This window comes from Boleophthalmus pectinirostris, unplaced genomic scaffold (assembly GCF_026225935.1).
Source record: "Boleophthalmus pectinirostris isolate CB_2022bp ecotype Guang Dong unplaced genomic scaffold, ASM2622593v1 HiC_scaffold_3, whole genome shotgun sequence".
In the NCBI taxonomy this organism is placed as follows: Eukaryota; Metazoa; Chordata; class Actinopteri; order Gobiiformes; family Gobiidae; genus Boleophthalmus; species Boleophthalmus pectinirostris.
In genome coordinates, this window is record NW_026571299.1 from 34,311,336 (window position 1) to 34,335,851 (window position 24,516).

General features: G+C 38.6%; 3 protein-coding genes and 1 long non-coding RNA gene across 9 annotated transcripts; 1 reads left to right on the plus strand and 3 right to left on the minus strand.

The window, feature by feature from the left end:
* Nucleotides 1-3,319: 3,319 nt before the first annotated feature.
* Nucleotides 3,320-11,801, minus strand: LOC110168627 (aminoacylase-1A). 4 transcript variants are annotated; one of them, XM_055160841.1, is made up of 15 exons: nucleotides 11,557-11,801; nucleotides 10,095-10,248; nucleotides 9,490-9,554; nucleotides 7,556-7,660; nucleotides 7,368-7,462; nucleotides 6,894-6,970; nucleotides 6,278-6,367; nucleotides 5,697-5,753; nucleotides 5,541-5,614; nucleotides 5,404-5,453; nucleotides 4,675-4,819; nucleotides 4,543-4,611; nucleotides 4,167-4,246; nucleotides 3,853-3,913; nucleotides 3,320-3,781 (listed from the first exon to the last, which is right to left on the minus strand). In XM_055160841.1, exons 2-15 carry the CDS (start codon nucleotides 10,219-10,221, stop codon nucleotides 3,617-3,619), a joined length of 1,260 nt encoding a protein of 419 aa, XP_055016816.1. In that variant the 5' UTR covers nucleotides 10,222-10,248; nucleotides 11,557-11,801; the 3' UTR covers nucleotides 3,320-3,616. The 4 variants fall into 4 exon arrangements, with proteins under 4 accessions (XP_055016816.1, XP_020789750.1, XP_055016817.1 ...); XM_020934091.2 differs by lacking the exon at nucleotides 11,557-11,801 and adding an exon at nucleotides 11,417-11,556; XM_055160842.1 differs by lacking the exon at nucleotides 11,557-11,801 and adding an exon at nucleotides 10,611-11,376 and having other exon boundaries at nucleotides 4,687-4,819.
* A 111-nt stretch (nucleotides 11,802-11,912) lies between these two features.
* On the plus strand, nucleotides 11,913-13,711 carry LOC129411071 (uncharacterized). 2 transcript variants are annotated; one of them, XR_008633138.1, is made up of 3 exons: nucleotides 11,913-11,929; nucleotides 12,607-12,756; nucleotides 13,145-13,711. It is a non-coding gene; the product is annotated as an uncharacterized LOC129411071 (long non-coding RNA). The 2 variants fall into 2 exon arrangements; XR_008633137.1 differs by lacking the exon at nucleotides 11,913-11,929 and having other exon boundaries at nucleotides 11,947-12,756.
* Nucleotides 13,712-14,315: 604 nt separating this feature from the next.
* abhd14a (abhydrolase domain containing 14A) lies at nucleotides 14,316-20,159 on the minus strand. 2 transcript variants are annotated; one of them, XM_055160531.1, is made up of 6 exons: nucleotides 20,030-20,153; nucleotides 19,861-19,951; nucleotides 19,234-19,519; nucleotides 19,003-19,118; nucleotides 18,090-18,325; nucleotides 14,316-14,924 (listed from the first exon to the last, which is right to left on the minus strand). In XM_055160531.1, the coding sequence occupies exons 3-6, from the start codon at nucleotides 19,494-19,496 to the stop codon at nucleotides 14,745-14,747; spliced, it is 795 nt and encodes a 264-aa protein (XP_055016506.1). In that variant the 5' UTR covers nucleotides 19,497-19,519; nucleotides 19,861-19,951; nucleotides 20,030-20,153; the 3' UTR covers nucleotides 14,316-14,744. The 2 variants fall into 2 exon arrangements, with proteins under 2 accessions (XP_055016506.1, XP_055016507.1); XM_055160532.1 differs by lacking the exon at nucleotides 19,861-19,951 and having other exon boundaries at nucleotides 20,001-20,159.
* A 141-nt stretch (nucleotides 20,160-20,300) lies between these two features.
* hyal2b (hyaluronidase 2b) lies at nucleotides 20,301-24,466 on the minus strand. The gene is made up of 5 exons (XM_020934077.2): nucleotides 24,049-24,466; nucleotides 23,324-23,412; nucleotides 22,147-23,089; nucleotides 21,981-22,070; nucleotides 20,301-21,909 (listed from the first exon to the last, which is right to left on the minus strand). Exons 3-5 carry the CDS (start codon nucleotides 23,065-23,067, stop codon nucleotides 21,520-21,522), a joined length of 1,401 nt encoding a protein of 466 aa, XP_020789736.1. The 5' UTR covers nucleotides 23,068-23,089; nucleotides 23,324-23,412; nucleotides 24,049-24,466; the 3' UTR covers nucleotides 20,301-21,519.
* Nucleotides 24,467-24,516: the final 50 nt, after the last annotated feature.

Sequence of the window (24,516 nt, forward strand, 5' to 3'; positions counted from 1 at the left end):
CACACCCTCCCTCACACGCACGCGCGGAGCTGGAGAGAGAAGAGAGAGGCGGGGGCGCGCACAACAGAGTACAGTCTCTTTTATCAGCACCAGCGCGTGCACTGACGCGCGTTCACGTTCACCAAGCAACAGCAACGCAGCAAATGGGCTTTATTATCACTGCAGAGCCACGTGGGTCTGATCTTTCTTTTTTTTCTTTTTTTTTTTTATTAAATAACATTCAATTATGCCACACAACTCTTCCTTTATTTTACTGATGTAGGCTACAATAAATATAGCTATATTAAAATAAGAGAAAATCCCACTGAGTATTTTGTTTGATCATGAATCGTTATGTTCACCAGAGGCTTCGTACAGCCTAGTACAATGCGACTAAATGCAATTAAGTTTGAAATGGAAGTAGTCATTTAAACTTTGTTGTGAGTAATGCAGTGATTTGGTCTATTTCTTTTTTTTTTTGGCCATTGTCTGAAATTGGGTGCTGTGGATTATGTGACAGGCAGCACACAGGCAGGTGGCTTGTCATCTGGGTTGTTGTTGTGGGTGAGATATGGACCCAGAGGTGGTAAGTGTAGCAACAAAAATATCTCTCTACAAACCTGAATAATTCCTGAAGCTTCCTAATGTGCATTCAGTGTTTGTAATTTAAACACAATTATATTATTATTATATAATATTTATACATAACTGTATCATGGAATAAGCTATAATTACTCTATTTTACCAAACTTTTAAAATAAAATATGAATTTGTTTAAACTGTTGTCGGTCTCAGGGCAGTGGCTCTCAAACATTTTACTTCAAAGTTAATTGTTGTTTTTGTAGCTGTTTTAGAGAGAGTGTATGTATTTTTTTTTTCATGTTCTCATTAAAATGACAAGGCCATGCCTTGTGAAAGTTTAGAATTCACCCACCAAGCTGCAGAGGCTGCACTAGCAGTGATTAGCTGCAGAGGCTGGGGTTTAGTTAGTCAGGATTCAAATCAGTACTAAACCAGTTGGATTTCAGAACTGAAAGTGTTTGGCAACCCAAATAAGAGACTCATGTGATTCTCATTCTGATTTGATAATACTGAGAACAAAAACACCAAACAATAACCAACGTTTTGTAATTAAGAATAAATCGGGATTACTATTGCTATCAATAAAGTCTGTTTTATTTGAAATTACTTTGTATCTGGGGACAGTTAGGTCATGTTTGTTAAATGTAAAATCAAAGTCTTACAGCTCCTTTAAGTGTTTACAATGCACTTTGAGCTTTTGCATGGTTTCCTATGTTAAAATTAAAGATAAACTGAACTAAATATGCCCGGTCAAAAAGTATCCTTGACAAACAAAGCCCACCTTTACTAAAATGTAAAATCACACTGGATCTAACTATTTTTTTAAACATTGCCACTGACATTCTCACATTTTTATGGATGTGTAGCGAAATGATGATTACGACAAAATAGATAACAGTGCTTGTTTTAAGTTATGCAAAAGTGCCCTGCCATTAATGTTATGTCAATTGTATATAGATAAATATGCCCTGAAGCAAATTATCATATCAGTGTTGTTAGTCTATAAGATCCCCACACTGTATACAGTTCATTGTTCATATGACCTTGACCTGATCTTGACCTTTGACCCCTGTTTTCAAATTATGTTGAATTCTTATCCTGTACTTGACCTTGAAGGCACTGTAGAAGACCTGCATCTGCACTTCTGCATTCTCATCAATTATTCCCTTGGAACATGAACTTATTTAAATCAATGCCGTATTGCAGTGACATAAGATTTTATTATTGAAGTGTTTAGCAGCTACAGGGCGCCTTATGGATGCTCTGACAGGATGACTGCACCTCTCCTGGCCCCTCAGGGAGGAAGGATGTGGCAGGCAACCCCATGTGTTAATGCTGCTGTCGTGTCCCGCGGAGAGAGCAGCCTAATTACTGACTGCACGGCCTTCCTGCCAATCCCCCTCAGAGAGACGCACACTGTTAATTAGCCGACAAATCCGAAGGGAGCTGAACTGTAGACGAGGGCAACCTTTAGCTCCTGTAAACACTGCACGTAAACTCCTTTATTATAAATGAAAAGAATGACATACTTGATTTAACCCACAATGTGAGCTTGACTCTTATAAAACATTGTGTCACTACATATTATTTACATTCATAACTCAGAATCAATGAGAATATTGGATTTTAACATGCTATTTGTTTTTCTGCCCAAAGCAATTGAATCACTGAAATCCTTTTACACATTCATACACAGACATGCTTTTTTCTTTTATGTAGCATTGTTTAATCATTTTGAATATTCAACATGACCACAAGTATTTAACATGATTAGATATTATTGGAAGTTATTTTTACTGTTACATGATAAGCAAGTTAAATGATGTGGCGCTATTGTTATTAGTGTTAATGTTCTTCTTAGTTGTTGGTTCTCTTTGTATTTTATGTATACAACAGGTGTGAAAAATAATGACCAAGTCAGGCTCTAGACAAATATATTTATTGATTAATAAATAATTTGAACACGTTTTAACTGATTTAACCCATTGACGCCGGATGCTGCGCAGCGCAGCGCTGAGTCCTCTGTCCGGATTGTCTGGCGATCAGCCTAACTGGTAAAGGCGGGGCCACACCTGGAAGCATGGGGGGCGTGTCCTCCTCTCGCTTCATTCACTCCCATAGAGAGATGCAAAACTCCCAGAGCTGTGTTGTCGCGTTAAACCTTCTTTATCGTGGCGTATTATTTCTCCATTGAAAAATAATCCAAATGCATCCCGAACATGTTTCCATCAAGACCTGGTTTGAAGTAACAAACGTTGCTCTTTACTGCAGCGCATGAACGCGCCCAACCACTTGATCTAGTCGCTGCTCCAGACGCTCCTATAACAGGTGCCATATCGCTGTGTCGTGTAACAAATGAACATGGTCAAACACAAATGTTGTCCGTGTCTTCACTGTCATTGTCACTGTCAGCATTTTTGTGTTTGACCATGTTTATTTGTTATACGACATAGCTCCTGTTATAGGAGCGTCTGGAACAGCGAACAGATCAAGTGGTTAAGCTCGTTCATGCGCTGCAGTAAAGCGCAACGATTGTTACTTCAAACCAGGTCTTGATGGGAACATGTGCGGGACATTTCGATTATTTTTCAATGGAGAAATAATACGTCACGATAAAGAAGGTTTAACGCGATAGTACAGCTCTGGCAGTTTTGCGTCTCTCTATGGGAGTGAATGAAGCGAGAGGAGGACACGCCCCCCATGCTTCCAGGTGTGGCCCCACCTTTACCAGTTACGCTGATCGCCAGACAATCCGGACAGGGGACTCAGCGCTGCGCTGCGCAGCATCCGGCGTCAATGGGTTAAAAATTGTCATTAAAAATGAATCAATGTAGATCTTTTTCCTATCTGGTGGAAAACCTTGTATTAGCAGATATGTCCAACACTGCATACAGGCACTCACATATCTAAAGACATAACAGCACAGTGTAAACTCCTGAGAAAGTAAAACTGTAGCATAACAGTACTATTCCTTTGTAATTCTATAAACAGATAAATCTTTGGTAATCTTTGAGTAAAATTATAATATTCTATGTGAACTATTACTGCAGGAGGCCTACTTCTCGTCTGGTAAAGCAAGGACAGAGGCCAACGCCGGGATGAGTCTCTGGTAAATACTGATGCCTCTGAGGAATACCTGCTCATTCAGGAACTCATTATGATCATGTAGCAGAATAGGGGTTCGGTTCATCGGGGAGAAGCCAATGGCAGGTAGACCAACCTGGGTACATTTTGTGTCATTAACTATATCAGTGGTTTAAGGCTTTTACCATCTCTCAGAACTAAACTTACCGCTCTAATGAAGCGACTGTCAGTAGCAGCAGGGAAGATCTCTTTTTCCAATTTCATGTTCCTGTTATAAAATAAATAATTAAATACATACAAAATATTTCTCTAATACATTAGCACAAGTGCTTTCAATTTACAGTCACAAAGAGAATGCACAAACTGATACGTATCAGTTGAACTGAAGAATTTGCCATCAAGTGTTAGTTCAATAATAATAATAATAACATTCTTATTATTATTATTAATTTCATATGTAATGCATCTGTTCTTGATGGAGAGAAATTAATCCCACAGAACTACATTTCCTGGATACTCACATTTCATTGCAGGCTGCACTAAATGCACTCCACCAGGGATCATCGTCATCTGTAGAAGTCACCTTCTGATCCATATGTTTCTGTACAAAAAAAAAGGTGCACTGTAGTGCATGCCCACCTGCTTTGCTTAGAATGTTCCACACTATAGCATTAAGTTCAAGGAGACAAGCAGGTGACATGTGGAATCTGCAGTTACTCCATAGTATTTTTGAGCTATTAAAACTCAAATGAAATTAAATAAATGCAAGACAGATATGTCATAGTGAGGAAAATACAGGCAAAATAATGTCTCCATAGAGACAAGCAGATGGTGGACCGTATACCACAAAAATTAAATAGTACACACGTTAAGGGACTCGGTCAAGGAAGTGGTTACCTGAGCGAATTTATAAGTGACGTCCTCCCCTGCTTCTTTACACCACTTTTTGATTTGACATTCAAACTCCTGAGGGAAAACAATTACACCTTAGCACAAGAGTGGTATGGAGAAATAAATATGTGTGCAGACCTGCAGATTTACAGTGGGAGGGATCCTCAGGTCAAAGCTAACATCCATTTCTGCTGGGATGACATTGTAAGCTACTCCGCCTTTTACCATTGTCATATTCACAGTGGTCACATCCCCCAGAGTAAGGCACTCACTGGTATTCAACCTGCAAGATTTTAACTTGATGCTTTTATCTAAAAACATGAAAATGATTCCTTAACATGTCTAGGTGTTATCTACAAGTACATTATAACAAGTGTTTTCTTCCCTCCCATTTAAAAATTGTGATAAAAAAATATGGGAATCCAATAACACCTGAAAATATAACATAACTTACTCAAGTATGTCACTTTCATTTGAGTGGATTTATCCAATTAAAACATGCTTAAACCCAAAAGCTGTTTACAGCTTCTGCCTAAAAAACAGCTTTTTTCAGGAATGGGAATTAAAAACCCTAGGGTCATGTAGAGCAGGTTATTACAAACATTTTAAGTTGAAAATTACAAGGTTCATTGCAGCAGTTACAGAGAGAGGGGGCACAATATTCCAGTGTAAGGTAATGGGAGCCAGAGTCAGTAGGATATGTCCATTTATATATATAGTCAATGATCCAATCCAAGAGAATTGGGCTAAAACATCTTTAAATGTATAAATTTATGTTTCAGTATCAGGCAAATATGAAATGGCAGCAAGTATAAATAAGCATAGTTGTGATAAAATTATTCCTGAAATAAAAGTGCAAATATTTACCTGTGTTTCTCTTTTTCTCTGAAGCCCAGGAAGGAGTTAATGATATGATGCTGAAAAAGTAAAGTGTTAGTAATGTTTGACACATTTTAGGGGATAATTTGCAGAGGCAGTCATACAGTACATAAAAGGTTACATACAAGTTTCTCAGCAGCTGTGTTTTCCACAAATCTGGAGCCATGCCCTGGACTTCCAGGACAATGTATAGTGATCCCTAAAAGAAAAAAAGAAAAAATGTACATACAGGTCACACACAAATCTGTGCAGAGGACAATGAAAAGCCGTGTCACACTTACACCAGGGATTTCTTTCTCCATAAAAAACTGTAAAGGCGTCTGTAGGGTTGGCAAGACCTATTAAACATAAAAAGAGAAAGAGTTTATAAGGTAGTTGTAGAGTGTTAAATTGGTTGCTTTTGTTAATTGTTAATTTCTGCAAGCGTACATATTGTAACTATTATGTCCTCTTCTTCATCCACTCAATGCATTTTGCAATTAATGAATCAAATTACTACAGAGACAGCTACCTGGCAAATATCTTTTGAGCAAACAAATAAAAATATATTTTATCTACTTAACCAATGTTAGCAATTATTTACATTAAGTACACCATACAACAGTCTTCAATGTTGTGTATTGTTCATTCAGAGTTCTAAGTTTCGTCAGATAAAAAGCCATTACAACAGTACGATTCACACACATACAAGCAACAACTATTATATATTTGTGTCAAATCAACATTAAAGTCTTGTGGACAGACAGTTCCTTCCCAGTTTAGCACAAGTTGATTATTGATTTTTTAAAACAGGCTGTCTTCAAGATGTTTTTGTGAAATCTAGGTCTACACATTAAGACTCTGAGTGCAGTTATTCATTTACCCTCGTCAAGTGCAAAGCCAATATTTAATTTGTGAAACTCTTGATGGTTCACAAATGTTTCCATTCCTTTATGGCCCCCAACCTCTTCATCTAGAAAGAGAAAATATAGTTTTATTAATTAGCAGTATTCTCCGGCCAAATTAAGACAAATCTGGCCAAAATCTGCTGCCAACTGTCACCATGTAAAAGCAGCTAAATAGCCAGTTAATTTTGATTATAATTTGTCGAATGAGTGAGTTAAGTTGAAAACTATGCAAAAGAAGAAGGCTTCATGTGATTTTATTACTGTCATAAGCATTCAGTACCATACAACTATAGAGTATATCCGCTATACATCTCCAACCCACAAATACAACAGTCAAACCACAAAGGATGATGTGCCTTCTCTCTGACATACTCCTGATGTTACAAATACTGTAGTTTCCATCACTTAATTCTTTCTTTCCTTTTAATGTAGACATGTTTTGTACTAACATGTTTCCCAAACAAATAAAATAAAGATAAATTTTCTATCCAGACTTGCAGCTTTCTGCCCTCTACCCTGTCCTACTTTCTCCCATACTACAACACAACAAATTTTGAGTTTATTCTAGCAAACAAAAATGACACTTCTTACCAGGAACAAACATCAGGTGTACAGTGCGCGCCAATTTCTGTCCCTTGGCCTTCAGTCTTCTAATAGCTTCAATGTACCTGCAAATAAGGAACACAAAGGGAATATAGTTAAAACAGTGATTAAAAAACAGTCTGTGCAGGCTAACTCAGCTGGGTCTACAGTCGTGCCAAACAACATTTAGAAGTAAATAATATATGTAAATAGTGTATGGATGTGGATTTACTTCATGATTTAATGGAGAAATAACTGCATTAATATACTTCGTATTTTATCGGTATTTACGCCATCTGATATCAACCTGTCCAGGGACCAAAGGTGAAAATTAGCAATTTTGCTATAACCTGGCACAAACATATTGCCCCTTTGTGTAGGTCAGTGTTTTTATGTGTATTGTTCCTGATAAATAAACAAATAAACTAAAAAAAAAATAAACTAAACTAAGTGATGCTACAAGTCAGTTCAGTTTATACCCACTGTATAGTCACACATTTCATGTCCTGTGATCCACGGGCATAAATGTTGCCCTCTGCATCTTTGAAAGCACTGAAAGCATCATATTTCCAGTGTTCCTGAAGAAGAGATTGATATCACATCTATTTTTCCAACTTCTAATATCAGGAATGACAGGGTACACACAGTATTAACAAGGTGATGCCTCATACCGGAAAAACAGGGACCACATCTGTGTGGGAGTTCAGTAAAATGGACTTCAGGTTTGGGTTGATTCCCTCCCAGGTCATAATGGTGACCACCCTACCGGGAAATACCTGGAGGAGAAGGTAAAAGACCCCTGTTAGAATTTCATACAGTAAAAGAGATTATTCTTTCTGATTCTTTGCAGATCAGCCACTGACCTTTCCTACAACCATTTCTTACTTATTTGAACAACATATCTTTATATAATATAATCCCCCAACCATTCATACAAACCAAAACCATATCCTTTAAGTGTTTAAGTTTTTTTAGATTCTCTTAAAAGTTTTGCAGTGTGTTTGAACCTTGTCAAGTTAATTCAATAGTGACTACAAACTATTTTCAGTGTAATCCTAAATGTTCATGTGCTCAGATAACGCTGATCTTTGTCATTTTGAGAATGTTTAAGACACACCTGAGACACAAATATAACAACTAATCCATATCTTTGTCAAGTATAACAATATAACTTTAGACATGAATTATATGCCTATAATGTGGCACATGTGGAATACCCAAATAAGTTCAGACTTGATCAGACGAACTACAGCTTATAAGCAATTATCTATTTCATGAAGTCTTTTTTCCATGTTAAAAGGTGGTGGTTATTTAAATATTAGGGGTGTCAAATTATCGCGTTAATTGCAATTAATTAATTACAGTCATATTTAGCGCGTTATGTTTTTTAATCGCGTTTATCTCATTTTTAATCTCTAACTTTTTCTGTATGCGAGTTGCTTTATTATAAAACCTGTTTTTATGTGTTGTTGGGACAACAACAACACACACACACACACACAAAAAACACATTTATACATTTTTTTTCACAATGGACGAGGTCGAAGAGCCAGTAGAACAGAGTCAGCAGTGCACAGGTAAAAACGCATTCGTATCTTGGAAATTATTCTGCCGACGTGAAATATAAAAGAAAATAACAAATATAAAATTGCCTACAACTTAAATGTCACTGGTGAAAACAACCTGCATAGGCTCATGATGTCTGCACTACTGTCCTATAGTGATCTGCCACATGAGGGGACACGCACACAAACACAAACACACACACACACCTTCATCATCGTCATTAACCTCAGAACGCGCGGACCACGTTTCCTTCCGTAGTTACTGCGCGGACACCGATGTGCTCCCGTGCACCTCGTGTGGATCGTGTTTTCTCGCGTACGCCGTGTAAACTGCGCTTCCTCCTGTGCGCCTCTAAACCAGAACTAACACCAAGACTAAAACCAGGACTAAACCAGGTCTAAACCAGGTCTAAACCAGGACTAAACCAGGACTAAACCAGGACTAAACCAGGACTAAACCAGGTCTAAACCAGGTCTAAACCAGGTCTAAACCAGAACTAACACCAGGACTAAAACAGGATTAATCCATTCCAGGACTAAACTAGGACTAAACTAGGACTAAAGCAGGTCTAAACCAGAACTAAAACAAGGACTAAAACCAGTGATCTCATATCTAAAGCATTTCTCTATCAATAATATTTTTAATATGGTTAAGGAAAGACTGGACTTTTTATTGTCTTTAAGTAGACAAAGGTTATTATGTTCAGATTTCCTCGTCTTTGCTACTTTACAGCAAACAGTTTCTTATTCATGGAGACTTGGGCTCAACAGCCAATTTGGAGAGATTTGTTAAACAATAAATGACTTTATAAAGTCACTTTTTTAAATCTATATCAGTCTTTTGATCTGCCACAATAATGTAATAATGAATTGAAATGAAAATACCTCAAATTGAAGGCTTTTCTCAGCAATTTTTAGGTGAGATTAAAATGAGATTAATTAGATTAATTAATTACAGATCATAATTAATTAATCTCTCAATTTTTTTAATCGCATGACAGCACTATTAAATATACTTGATTGTTATATCATATACAGACCTCAATCTTCTTTATAGGCAAGTCCAGTTCTTTTGCAATTTTGTCCAGAAACTGAAGCACCACATCTGTAAATTAATAAAACAAATAATTTACTTACAAAAAAAATCGAGCATTTAACATTTGTTGTCACAAAAACAAATCTCTCAAAATGAACCTATGAAGCTTGATTATAACACATTACTATTTGAGCATTCTCTTACCTTCAAAAGGTTAAATCTAGTTTTATATGAATGCAGTCATGTGGAAACTATGGTGACTATGTTCAGTTGTATGCCATTTCAAAGCAGTAAAAGTTAGTTTGGAATCAAAAGACTGCACATAAGCTTATGAACAGACCATAAAGCTAAATATTTATCTTCATAATAAAGCAGATGGTATCGAAAGATTTCAAGTATGTAAACTACGTGACATACAGTGTGGAGTTTATCAAATGAATAACTTTAGAGACTGCCAATATAATAGTAAAAATCAGGCCTACATCTGAACCAAGATAAAATGTAGACTTTGATAAATGATAACAAAAGAAATAGCGCTCTTTGTGTGTCAAAGTATAATTTTGACATTCACGCATTGTTTAAAGGAGGGAGAAGTGAGTCTAGTCTCACCATAGTCTGGTTCTGGGTGCACAGTTTTTAGACGGAGGTATTCTCTGAACAAACTGACTGAGGGGTCCTCTCCTGCGGAAGAGCAGCTCCCGCTGCCCAACTCGGGACCATCTTTGTCAGGAAGCATGGTGTGTGCTGACGATAGGCAGATTTACTAAAATAAGCAAAACACATAATAGCTTTAGCAAAAAGCTTGCACTGAGTAAAGCTTAAATATTTACTGATACAAAAGTGCGAATCTGTTTTGCATATCTTTATCGGGTCTTGTTATGGAAGGATTTCTACAGATAAACGAGCTGCCAGATCACCGCATGGAAAGGTAGAACAATTTTACTATCACTTCAGTACAACCCAATGTTAGCTAGCAAAAAGTATATTACCACTATAGCTCCAACTCTCAGCTTTCAGGTGAAATGATAACATTAGATCTTAATACTTAATACAACAGGCACGTCCACTCGATACTGAACAATAATAATTAGAATAATAATTATGGCAGTGACGGATAACTCTTACCTCGTAAACTCGCACACTCGCTCAGATGAACTACAGCCCTTACACAATCATCAGTCTGCACACTTCGTACTCGTGTACTCCCAGGTACACACTTGTGGTGCAGACTCAGAATGGACTTACGCAGTTCACAAGCACACAGTCATGGATCTATAATAAAACACTCGGCCCTTTGAGCTTCTGGGACAGGTAGACTTGATGACATCACAGGAAATAATGTGGGTGTTCAGTATAATAAAAGCGCAAATTTAGGCCAAGATTAATTATGCTGTTAAATAATATTTAGACAATTATAAATGATAAAATAAAAATTTAAAAATAAAAAGTTATATATATAAAATATATACATTAAAGTGAATTCTGCTATGAAATATCAGTTTTAGACTGTTTTAATTTATTCACAATTCAGATTGAGATACAAGTTGTTTCAAAGTTTCTCGTCTACTGAAAAAACAAAAACAAAGCCTACATGGGGTTACTAGGGGGGAAATGCCCTAACCCGCGTTTAGGAAAATTGTTACTGATAAAACCATTAAATCTCATCATTAAGTCCATGATTTCCACGCACACTGTATATACGGGCTTGACCGTGCCGCTTTGCTCGCATAGACTGTGTATATATACAGTATGTACCTGTATTTATACTTTCATGGTATATTTAGAGTCTATGTAACCGCTCCGTGTGCAGCAGCACTTTGAGCACGCGGAGACAGCAATGTGAGAGGATCGCGGAAAGCAGCCGCCTGTGCGTGTGCGATCTGAAGATGTATTAAGTGCATTGCGGAAAATGTACTGTATCGAGTACGGACCGTGGTACGGACAAGTCTCCTCCGATGTGTCCCCATGATCTTATATTTCCACGTGCTCCCTGTTAAAACGTGCGGAGCTAAAGCTCATGCACGGATTTCCAGTGGACATGCCGAATAGCGGACTTTGAATTGGAACAGACCTTCCGGCGCAGAAGATGACGTTTCGCAAGTCCACAAGCACACAAGTCTGACACATGATGGTCTGACAGGACACAGGCGTTGGCTGTGTCCCAATTCGAGGGCTGCAGCCTCCGAAGGCTGGTTTTAAGGCCGCATACGTCACTTCCGGTGAAACAAGGCCTGTCCCATTTCATTTTTATGTCATGCAGCCTTCAAATGCAGCCCTAAAACCGGTCTCGTTTCCATGGAGATGGGGCCGCGAACGGAGGACACATCAGAGTATCCTTCGCAGCCTTCAGTATCCCAGCATGCACCGCGCGGCGGCAGTCAGATGTTCGAAAACACGGAGCGAAAACACGCAGCAAAAAGCCCGTCTGGAGCGGAGAAAAACATGTGAGTAACACTTTTAACTTTAGGAAATCATTACTAACACAACTGTAAACGTAAAGTACGACCATAACTCCCACAAAACTGTCAAATAAGTTTGTTTTTAACTGCGTGAACCGCGGAGTTTTGAGCTAAAGTTTGCCTAGTGATGTGCAGCTAATGCGATGAAAAATCCGCTCAAACTTCCATATTTGGACACATTTCCATCAAACACTAATGATGTTTTTACTGTTAGGGGAAAAGAAGCCCACGGAGTGATTTAAAGAAGCTACGAGGAGAAAACTCCACGTTTTCACGGACAGTGTAAACATGTAAACAGTTGGTCAGTGTAGCTCGGAGTTAAGATGAAAACACGCATTATTTCATACATTCAACTGAAAAGACTCAGTTTGACTCTATCAAAGCTCATATTTACTTGTAAATCACATAATATATGCCTCCAACGTGTGCATTTCATTCAGGGAATACATTATCTACTTTTAACAATCCGTGCATGTTTGTAAAGTGAAGAGTAAATAATCCTGCCTGGACAGGTCAGATTTATGATGGACATGAGGCTCGTTTAACAGATTTGTGCAGACACTGGTGTAGATACGACCTGGCTGTGTCTGTTAAGTCTGTCACATCTAATGTTATAACAATGAGAAATCTGTTTTACATGAATTTTCTTTTCTCATCTGCAGCCTCCAGTATGAGGACACAGCACACTGCAGGGGCCACAGAACTGTTGGCTGACAAGATGCTTGTGATTCATAAAATGGGTCAAATGCAGATGACAAAGTACGGCCAACACTGAGCTGGAGGTGCTGACCCAGACTCCTGCCAACAATTAGGTATGGGGCATGTAACATTGAAAATTCTACTAATAATAAGAGTTGCAAATGAATCATGCTCATGTTGAAATTATGATTTTAAATTGTGAAAATATGCATTTCTCAAATGTGTGGGATTCCTCTATTCATTTAGCTGTTTCAGATATAAACTGCCTTTGAATCTGAATGTAGATCAAAGTTTAAGTTCAACGTTAAAATTGTTTATTGTCAATTCTTCATACGAAAAACATATAAAGAATTGTTTTTCTCACTCCCTTGCGTATAAATAAATAATAATAAATGTAAATAGTGCGGGGGGGAGTCCAGGTGTTCTTTGGGGCTGCATGCTCTGTGAAACTTATTTTCCTCTAATAGTGTTGTAGTTTTCTTAATGTGTGTGTCATTACAGGTTTTCACTCTGCAGGACAGAACTTTGAATCAATCAGACCTAACACCCATTCTGCTCTTCCTCCTCCAGAAGACGAGAGACACATCAGACTGAGTGGTCCAAGTCCACTGTCCATGTCTCCAATGTCCATGTCCAGAGTCTCTGAGGAGGAGGTCCAGAGTCTCATATGATCTGAACAAGTGTGTGAGACAGAAATGAAAACATCTGCTCATAAGTTTTTCTGAATGTTTTTCAGTCTGTACTGACATTTGATTTATGGTGAAATGTGCCATTGGTTTGATGTCTCTTTTGATAGTAACTAATTACATGTACTATAAGAATGTACTATTGTACTGCAGATAAGCAGTGGTATTCCACATGATCATATTTGGCAAAGATATTTTGTTCATTTTTGATTGTCACTTGCTTCAGCAAAAAGGGAACACAATGAGATTTACTGACATACAGCTGTTTGTACTAACCTGTTAATGCAGAGTGTGTGTAATGGGTTTAATATTTGACTTCATATTATGATAAAGTATTTCCAGAAGTTCCTTGGATTGTTTAATAAACCAGCTTTTCTCAGGAGAGATGTCTTTCTTTCTTTACAAATCCTTAATAATGATAATATTTAGTAATGCATAACTCATCATAGTTTTTGTAAACTTTAAGATAATTTAGTCTATTTAAGATGTATCCCTTAAATATAGCCGTTTTGTTTTGCAAAAGTTAAACATACATTTTTGTTTTTGGCCATAAGATTTGGCGAATTATTAAAATAATTTGGTCACAAAATCCGACAGTCTGATGACCTGTGCATATTCTTTTTACTGATCCGTGTGCGTAATCTGCGCGGAGCGTGTTAGCATTAGCATTAGCTCTAGCAGCGTCCCTCGGTTGCTGGGCGACGGGAGAGCGGCTCCGAGGTCTAGATCTGTCCCATTTCCTCAACGGCCTGTCGTCCGCGGAGGCCAGTTCAAGGGCTGCAGCCTTCGCGGCCGACGAAGGACCCAGCCTTCGCAGCCTTCGGAGGCTGCAGCCCTTTGAATTGGGACACAGCCAGTGAGTCCGTCAGCTGATAAGTTGTCATTTCCGGTGTTTAAACATAAAATCAAGTTTCGTGAAAAATACAGAAACTTGCACTTTTTTAACTTAGACATGTTTTGCTGTCAATATAAAATAAACACGGAAATAAGCATGTTATCTTTTATTGCATCCGCTTTTGTTTAGAATCATGTTTTATGGGAAGATGGAGTACTAATGGAAGATAAATAAAATTTAATCTGCTCTACTGTATAGCAAAATAAGTTACATAAACAATGCACATCTGCTGAATACATATTTACAATAAGTTACATGTCACCTACAGAAATGGCAACGAAGCTAAACACTTTTCATTTTTAACATGCAGAAACACAATGCACACAACAAAATAAAGCCCTCCAATAAAAAGCCTGTGGTTATGTTAATGAGGCGATCTGCAAATGTGGGTTTAGTTAACACTGGAAATATTAAGTGCGTTATAACAGATGCTACCTTCCTCTTGAACTGTACAACCTTTCTTTAACTATGTCAACAGCATTAATTATTATTTTTTTATCCATGCTTATATAAACACACTTTAAACATTTCTGAGGAAGTCAATCAGTCCCTGGTGAAACTCTTTGGGCTTGTCCATGTAGCAGGCGTGACGAGCTCCTTCCAGTTTAAGCACAGACGTATGTGGAAGCTGCAGCAGGTTTTTGTGCGATTGTGCACCCAGATTTGTGTCCAATGCCCCAAACACAATCAGAGTGGGAGTCTGTAAACAAGACAATACATAAGATCACAGGCTCTGGAAAATGTTGTTTAAATCCATTTTCATGAGTTTCTTAAAACTATTTTGGATGCTGAAGATTCCACCATAAAGATACATGTCTGCCAGCATGATCACTGAATTTGTGTGGCACTTTGTTACTAGGGATGTAACAATACGCATCTCGATACAGAGGTCACGATATCGCTTCGAATTTGATATGCTTTAAGGTGCAAAACAAAAAACAAAAAAAAAACATGCAATTTTTTCTGCTAATGAGTGTAATATAATAACACTGATATTAATGAAACAACACATACATTGGTGACAAAGAGAGGGAAGGTAGTCCACACAGAGGGGATCGCACCCCCAGAGGGAAAAATAGCAGACACTGAGGACAGTTACAAGTACCTTGGTATCCCACAAGCAAATGGCAACCTTGAAGAGGCAACATGGAAAGTGGCTATGGCCAAGTACCTGTAACAACTGAGGCAAGTCCTAAGAAGCCAGCTCAATGTCAAGAACAAGGCGCAGGCAATAAACAGCTACACACTGCCAGTGATCAGATACCCAGAAGGAATCATAAGCCGGCAAAAGGAGGAGATACAGACCAAAGATTTTAAGACACGAAAGCTCCTGACCATGCATGGAGGGTTCCATCCCAAATCCAGCACCCTGAGACTGTACGCAAGCCGGAAGGAAGGAGGCCGAGGACTAGTGAGTGCGGGAACCACTGTCCAGGATGAGACATCCAAGCTCCACGAGTACATCAAGGACAAGGCCACGACAACAGAACAAGCCCCTACACGGGGTGTACCACCAAAACATAACTGAAGTGGCTGATATCAAGAAATCCTACCAATGGCTTGAGAGGGCTGGTCTGAAGGACAGCACAGACGCACTCATCCTGGCTGCTCAGGAGCAGGCCCTGGGCACTTGAGCAACAGAGGCCCAGATCTACCACACCAGACAAGACCCACGGTGTAGGCTGTGCAAAGAGGCTAATAAGACAGTCCAGCACATAACTGCAGGGTGTAAGATGCTGGCAGGGAAAGCATACATGGAGCGACATAACCAAGTGGCGGGCATAGTGTACAGAAATATCTGTGCAAAGTATGGGCTGGAGACCCCAAGGTCAAGGTGGGAAACACCTCCAAAGGTTGTGGTGAACGACCGAGCCAAGATCCTGTGGGACTTCAGATACAAACGGACAGGATGGTGATGGCAAACCAACCAGACATAGTGGTGGTGGATAACAAACAGAGTAGAGCCAATACCAAGCGATGGCAATATCAGGAAGAAGGAACATGAGGAACTAGAGAAATGCCAGGGGCTCAAGGAGGAGCTGGAGAAGGCATCAGTGATGCCCGTGGTGATCAGAGCACTCGGGGTTGTAACCCCCAAACTGGAAGAGTGGCTACAACAGATACCAGGAAAAACAACAGACATCTCAGTCCAGAAAAGTGCAGTACTGGGAACAGCAAAGATACTGTGCAGAACTCTCAAACTCCCAGGAGGGACCCGACCCGAGCTGGATGACAGGGACAGAGACCAACCACCGTGGAAGGTGAGGAGCACATTTATTTATATATATATTTATATAGTTCTTTTTCAGGCTATTTTATAATTTAGTCTTTTAGTCTATTCTTAATATAGAGGGGGAGTTAAACTATCAGACTTTTCATTCTCTGATGATGATTTGATGATTTCTTTTCCTCCTGAGTCTGTCTCCTCTCACTGCATGCACACGCCTGTGTCCGCATTGCTCTGTCAGGTTCCAGACCTCCGTGAAGTTGGCCCCCCATCAAACACAAACCTACACAAAAACTATGTCAATCGTTTGTACTCTGTTTGTCCTGCAAAAAGTTTAGTTTGTGCTATTATGGTTCTTAAGATATTAGCAATTTTATTTCTGGCCGATGACATCATCCAGCCCATCAAAATGTTAAATCGGCTGTGGAAAAATCTGTATTATTATATAAAATAAGAATCAAAGGCAAGTTACTAAAGACTGATACATACTTTTCAGCAATAGATTAGATTAGATATATAATAGATCCATGATCTACACTAGTTTTGCAGAGTTTTGCTAACGGCCGCTGCCATTAGCTGAGAGGAAATGGTGTCATATAATTTCGGTAAAACTAATCATTAATAATTTTAGAAATGTACTAGCACAAATGCACCTCCCTCAGGATGTGTTCTGGGTACGTCCCACCGGGTGGAGGCCCTAGGGAAGACTCAGGACATGCCTAGGGAAGACTCAGGACATGCTGGAGGGACTATGTCTCTCAGCTGATCTGGAAACGCCTTGGGATCCCCCCAGAGGAGCTGGAGGACGTGTGCATGGAATGGGACTGGTGGACTGCTGCTTCCGTGACCCGGCCCCGGAAAAAGCGGAAGAAAAAAAACAAACAAACGTTTCCATATAATTTTCTGCTTGTTTTGATGGGCTGGATGATGTCATCAGGCGAAAATAAAACTGCTAATATCTTACGAACCATAATAGCACAAATGAAAAAATGAAATGAATTTGACCTATAAAAGAATCGTTAATATCCCCAAAACTTAAGCAGCAAAAACAAAACTTTTTGCAGCATAAAACAGCACAGACAGAGCACAAACGATAGATAGTTTTTGTGTAGGTTTGCGTTTGATAGACTGCCAACTTCACGCAGGTCTCCTCCAATAGCTCCTTCCAGACTGCCCTGTCTGTGCTCTTAACAGACACACTGCGCTCTCCCATCCTCTTTCTGGACACTAAAACTATGTTATATTACATCAAAATGTCTCAATAGACTATTTTCTGATTAAAACTTAAGAGATAGAGTCTGAGAAAAAGATTGCATATATCACGAGTCACATTTGATTAAAGCCGATGTAAAGCCAAAAGAGATTCTTAAGTATTTAAAAGTTAATTTCTTTGTCATTCCTAGGTCTGTCAATGTAAAATAAAAAGTAACTGAAAGATAAAATCCACATATGTCGGAACATTTCAGCTGTAAGTCCCTATGGAGCCGTTTTCTTGCTGCAGCAAGAACGGTTTTCCCTTTAAGACCAAAATACAGAGCGCGTAAAAGGACACGTACATATTGACCGTGTATTGAATTATGAGACCAGTATCGAACGATTCGATATTAAATTGAATATTGTTGAATCCCTATTTGTTACCTGGATGTTTTGGTACTGCTGTTGAGTATAACTTCTGGTTCCAACAGGTGCTATAGGAATAAATGCTTGTAGCTTTGCACTGTTCTTCATGAGGAATGGGATAGAGTAGTGTCCACTCATGGAGGGGCTCACAAGCACTGCAGACCTGACCCCCAATGACTCCATGAACCGGGAAAGAAGATCCACCCTACTTTGGTCTGTTTTCAAGGACTCTGAGTCAGGTGATTTTCCATAACCTCAGGACAAAAAAAACAAAACATCACTTTATTATTAACTATTGAAATATGCAATCTATTATTTTTAGTGGAAATTGCAAAAATACATTCACATCATTTTTGTCTGTCAAGTATTACTAGCATTTGTTTGGTTATTGCAATCCAGTAAGATGTTGACTAAATTTGACCCAGATGAGGCTGAAGTGACGGTGCAAGTGTCATTTTGATGTCATATCTGAAACATAAAACCTTTCTCTCAGCACATGGCTTATTTTTGGGGTCTGTTTCTATGGTTATCCCTACATTGTCTTATAATGATAGTGTCATCTCCAAACATTATCATACAGAAATATTATTATGGATGTAAAATGTGGCACAGAGAAGATTTCATATTCAAATGCTATTCACCTTTCTTTTAAAACCTGAAACAACACCAAGTACTTCCTGGCAATAATTGCTCCCCTGTCCTCCAGTTTGAGAAACAATGGTCTAGATGACAATTATTCAATTACGAGAGAAAGAATTTACACTTTGCTGCCAAATTATGCTCCAACATTTACAGAGAAATGCGTAGTGGAAAGTTTTCAATCCACACTTTGAAGAAATTGCAGAAAGAAAAACTTTGAAAACAATGGGGAGAGTGTGTGCTTCAGCCCTATCTTAATTTCTTTACAGCAGCATTCAAGAACACATTGTACCTGGCAGATCCACAGCCAGAGTCTGATATCCATGAGTAGCCAGTATGGACATTGTTCCCAGTTCTTCCCATGTTTTGGAGGTGAAGGCCTGGCCATGTAGCATAACAATCTGTAACCTTCACATGAAAACATCACAGTATTTAGCACCAATACTTTTCTTTGTACACACAGGAATAAAAAGGGAAACGTTTTCTGTCATTCAATCATACATTTTAGCTTGCAGTAACCCACCTAGGTAATATTTGGCGGCCAGCAGCATCTACAGGTAACGCCTCTCTAAAGAACAAAGGGGGGTCTCCAGGCAGCTGTCCAGTGCGAATAGATACATTGACACTCGGCACTAGTGGAGGAGAGGTGGCTGAGAGTCCCATCTTCTGCGCCTCTAGTGAAGGCTCCATACTTCCTTGGCGAATGGCTGGCAATAGCAGGTACAGCAATAATGTGGCCAGTAGAACCAAGCCCAGAACAACAATACGATTGCGCAGAAAATTCATTTCAGAAAGCTCCTTGAAAATATCTACAAGAGAAATCAAAGAACACTGAATAAAAGTTTAGATTTTCCATAAAAACAAGTATAAGTAAAATCAAGTTTCACATCTTGTCTAGATTTGTACAGTACATACGCAATATGAGAAGGAATATGGAAAATCAAATTGCGAATAATATCATGACATTTGAAGTAATTTTTATTTAAATAAACCAATTAACGAAATTCTTTAGGGATTTCACTCTTACCAACCATCTCTCTGCTTTCTTTACATGTTGAATATTTATAAGTAAATAATTTATTATAAACAGGATGGTAACTGAACGATTATAATACGGCTATCCTCGTGTACCAATGACAAAAGGACATACCACCACAGTGAAGACGGTAGCTAAGCCGGGTTACTGTGAGAAAGAAATGGCAGTGGCATCATCCGTCATGTCTCCTCTTGCAGTAGCGGTGCTGCAATTAGAAAGCGATCAACTCTGCAGGTCGCAATAGCAGTACGTACCAGTTATGACATACACGTTTGAAACATGCCTCAAATCATGAAATCAGACGAATAACTAGACTGTGTCGCATTTCAGTGAATTTGAAGAATGGCTCTGCTGTGAAGGCATTTCTGCAGGACAAGTCCGACTGCTGCTATGTCCTGCCGGAACACATTTGAAGTTGCACAAAACAACGAGTGTCACGTCATTTCCGGAAAAAAAAGTTGATTTAAATCGTGTACTTTAATTTTGTCGTGACCAGCAAGGCAATTTTATAAAAAAAGATTAACGAAGCATTAAACACTAAGCATATTCAACAATCATGTTTACAACTCTTTTATTACGATGAAAAATCAAATGGGTTCCATACAACATAAGTACAAAACAAAATCGTTCAATTATAAACTGGAGGGAAAATAAAGCTTGCACAACATGGAAAACTCATCTGTCAAAGCTGGAAGAATTGCTCACATTTTGGTAACAGCTTTTCCCAATGTTCATCCAAATTATCTTTATACGTGTTCTTACATGGTAACTGTAATCTACTCAAGTAAAGGTGAATCAGTTACAAGTATTAAATAATTACAGTACTTACTTTGTAACTTCTTTCACACAGATTTTGAGAATAAATGAAAGAGGTAAAAGTGGGTTTTATTCCTATAATGAATTGTGACAACATGCTGAAGTCTGTTCAGAACTTTAGAAGAAACCAAATAAGCTTCAACATTTTAAGTCATACTTTAAACATATAAACCAATAACTATCTAATTGAAACTGTCCTGATATAATAGACATGTTTGTCTATTGTATTGTATGCATGTTATTTTATTTGACAGATTTGGTGTATAAAAATACATTAAATCTTTTTGTGCAAAAGAGGTTACATTTCTTCAAAGTATACCCCTCTATAGATTCACAGTGAGAAAGCAACTAAAAACAAGGCTTTAATCATAAGACAAGGTCCAGCCAAACCAAATAGTAAAGTGCAGATTATCTGAAAAATACTTTTTCTATAGTAGCTGTAGTACACGTAGCACAGCACTGAGATGATTTTGTCCCCCCCCCTTTTTCAAATATTGCAGACAGTACAAAGATAACAAACTGCAGATTTTTTTTTTTACCATTAAGTAATTAAAAACAATACAGATACAATTATTATAATGCATGCCATTATTAAAATACCACCAGAATAACATTATTTAAAAGCAATTTATGTAAACAGTGCCACTGCCAGGGATTTAGCCAGTTAAATGAATTAACCATATAAAGCTTGGTAATGGTAACGTAAAGAACAACATGACTAGGTTTGACAAACAGGTGCTAATATTTTTATACAACAATGAAAAAAAAGGGGTATAAAAATACTTTGGGATTATTTATTTGCTCAAGACTGCCCAAGATACTTGGGCCTAGCGCTCTTAAAAACAACATAAATGTAGAGATCACCAATATTTAAAATGGTCCAGCCATATTTTGCACCAAACCTTTGTTTCCCCCAATACATGGCTATACATACATGGTTAGTCTTTATGAGAATGCTCAGTGCAGTAGAGTGAGGAGCCCTAGAGGGAGCATTAAGCAGAGGTGCCAGCCCCCCATAACAGAGGAGGCTTTATTCTGTCCTCTCTCTCTCTGTGTGCAGCCCTCATCCCTGTACCCGGTGTAGCACTGGCACTGGAAATATGTACGGAAGTGTGTGATCTCAGCCCTTCCTGTAGCTCCTCTCACCTTTAACTGGCCGTTCACACTGACGATGCTGTGGCTGGAGGGGCTGAGGTGCAGATACACATCCTGATCAGGCTCTTTACGAAGGCAGCGACCACGAGACTTACACAGGTTCTCACTGCACAGTTCTGCTGCTGTAGACACATTCAGGAGATAACGCCCCAATGAGCCCTTAAGATACTCATTTAGACTAGAGCAGCTGGCCTAGAAAACCAAAAAAAAAGTATCAGTGCAAAAGAAGTGAATTAAACATAGACAAAAGGCATGACACTTACAGCACTTTTGGCATACGATGTGTCTCCCCAGAATATAACACCAGCTGCTCCCAGAGCCACACTTTCCCCAATAGTGGAGACAAGATCCATCTAAAACACACAGTTTCACAGAAAGTTACTTTTGCACTTTTTTTATATACATTAAGATAAGATCAAAATAACAGACCTCAGAGAGAGGAGTCGTCTCACCGATGTACGTAGGCCTGGTGTAAACAAAAACTGGCCGTGTTAAACCCTTCCCAACAGACGCCACACGCACTGCCTCCTTCACTCGATTTCGTACAAAGAGTCGCCCATATTTGGTTGAACGCAGGGCAGGACCCATGTAAATGGAGGGGTAAAGTGCAGTGGATCCCATCCACAGCCAGTTGAGCTGATCATTGCGGGACATTTCCAGGGCAGGGCAGCGGCCTGTGTAGTTCTCCAGACCACTCCTATAATCATGGTTGTAACAGTCTGGAAACAAATAGAAGCCCCAGAGTTGATTGGGCCTCAGATTTTTGACATAGTTTAGAGTCTCAAGCATGAATTTACGAGCTGACAGTTCAAACTCTACTTGAGCCACTTTGGCCACTTGTTCAGGGCTCCATGTTGGATTCTTCAGTGCGACCATTTCTCTGGACTTATTTCGATAGATATCTTTGATGTCCCAGTTTCGGATCCAAAGAGGCCGCCACTCCTCCCAGTCAATGACTGCCAGCCCTTTAGCCTCAGGCTCACGTATGTACTTCTGCACCCCTTCAGGCATCTTTTCATAATGTTGAGTGAGGCTGGCCAGTTGTGGGAGCCCTCCATTGACTGCAGATCCTCCAGGCTCAAAGTAAGGATACAAACCTAAACGTTCTTTGTAAAAAATTGTGAGGTTTTGTCGAACGAAACCTTCATTTGGGGATGCAACAATATAAAACTGATCCAAATATAGAGTTACACCATGCCGAGGGGTACAGTCCTCTGTGGGAGCATTCCAGACAAGAATAAGAGGCTTCCTGGAATATAAAGGCCATCTTGTCTGCTTAGGGTCAGCTGAACACAGGACAATGATCCATGGACAAGACAGGAGGGCCACAATGGTGAAAAATAGCTCCATCTATGCTCACGGTCTCCCTTCCCTATAAAACAATGAGTTGTTGAGGGAAGACATTTTTCAAACACAGGAAAATCGTTTTTCATTATATATAGGCTTTCTGTTGTTAGAGATAATAGTTCATAATGTGTGTGTTCACGTATGAGATGGAAGGATATACATCTGAACACACAACTATTAAAGGATCATTATTTTCTTATAATGCATTATTCTGTCTTTCAGTACGCTATTATAGCTAGCATACGTTGCTTCCTCTAACCTGTTCCGTCGTGGTGGCACAAGTTTCCTCACACAATCTGGAGATGATGGACACATGAAACATATGGGATGCCTGGCTTCTCCACCGCACTGCCATGAGATTAAAAATACAAAACTCGTCAAACCATGCTAAATATTGAACTTTCAGAATATAAAGCAGCAAAAAGTATGCTTAAGAAAATAACGGGAAGTGTGAAGCAACCATTGAAGCAATTCATAGAAGCAACCCCATGGAGGCAACTATGGGTCAGTTCATTTCCTGATTCGTGAGGGTGGCCGTAGTAATAACGGAATAAAATAAAATATGTCATTATTATGTGGCTTTGATTTTAATACATGCTAATTTTGAAAGTAGAAAGTAAGTATTATTGTTATTGAGATATTTAGATTGCAAAAATGAATAAATTAGAATGTTTAAGAAGAAATGTGGGGTTCATTATACCCCTAGCCGATTCTCTCCCAAAACACTTGGTCTGATCCACAATTTTTCAGATTTAACTCTTGATATCCTAAATAAAATGTACATATACTTAAACATGTAATAAAAATAACACATTTGTGTTGTGCTTTATGTTCATTTAAGTTAAACATTTGCTTCATTAAGACATATATAACGTTTACAAAACATGTTTTAAATAAATGCTTTGCGTTTTTATTTATGTATTACTTCCGGTTGACAATAAAACAAAACTTCATAACAGCCTAAAAATTTAAAAGCAATCTTACCTTTTGCTGGCTATTTTTCAAGTTGTGGCGTGTGCATTTATATAGGAAATTCATAATACCGTGTTTCTTTGGCATCCATCCCTTACATAACTCTTCTGACTCCACCTTCTTTTAAGATTTTGTTAACTCATCATTTTTTATTAACTATCTGTGTGAGACTGATCTTGTTATGAGGAAAGAATTATTTTAAATACATTAAACCTACTGGAGATTGTATCCAGTGGAGATCACTGATACATTTACATACACCTTAGTCTTTCCATTATCATAACTCAAAGGGTTAAAAAAAAACAGTTGTGAGCAGGTTCTCATCTTAAATTAATAGTTTGGTCCAACGGTTTTCATTACAGAAGAAAAACACATCACATGCAGCTTTGTGTAAAACCTTTTCCCATGTAGATGAAGCAGTTTATCTTCTGAGATAATTTAGCACTGTATCCACCTTGTGTCACCAGATGTGTGTATATG

Bases quoted from the DNA above. Each gene is read 5' to 3' on its own strand.
- hyal2b (XM_020934077.2), bottom strand. From the start codon at position 23,067: ATGGAGCTATTTTTCACCATTGTGGCCCTCCTGTCTTGTCCATGGATC. The intron at 22,071-22,146 runs GTCTGTTATTTT...TGTGTGTTTTAG, and splicing joins AGACGACTCCTCTCTCTGAG to ATGGATCTTGTCTCCACTAT. The intron at 21,910-21,980 runs GTAAGTGTCATG...TTGGTTTTCTAG, and splicing joins CATCGTATGCCAAAAGTGCT to GCCAGCTGCTCTAGTCTAAA.
- LOC110168627 (XM_055160841.1), bottom strand. From the start codon at position 10,221: ATGCTTCCTGACAAAGATGGTCCCGAGTTGGGCAGCGGGAGCTGCTCT. The intron at 9,555-10,094 runs GTGAGACTAGAC...ATTAATTTACAG, and splicing joins GCACCCAGAACCAGACTATG to ATGTGGTGCTTCAGTTTCTG. The intron at 5,615-5,696 runs GTAAGTGTGACA...TTTTTCTTTTAG, and splicing joins TGGAGAAAGAAATCCCTGGT to GGATCACTATACATTGTCCT.
- abhd14a (XM_055160532.1), bottom strand. From the start codon at position 19,496: ATGAATTTTCTGCGCAATCGTATTGTTGTTCTGGGCTTGGTTCTACTG. The intron at 19,119-19,233 runs GTGGGTTACTGC...TTTCATGTGAAG, and splicing joins GGCCGCCAAATATTACCTAG to GTTACAGATTGTTATGCTAC. The intron at 18,326-19,002 runs GTACAATGTGTT...TTTTGTCCTGAG, and splicing joins TCTGGCTGTGGATCTGCCAG to GTTATGGAAAATCACCTGAC.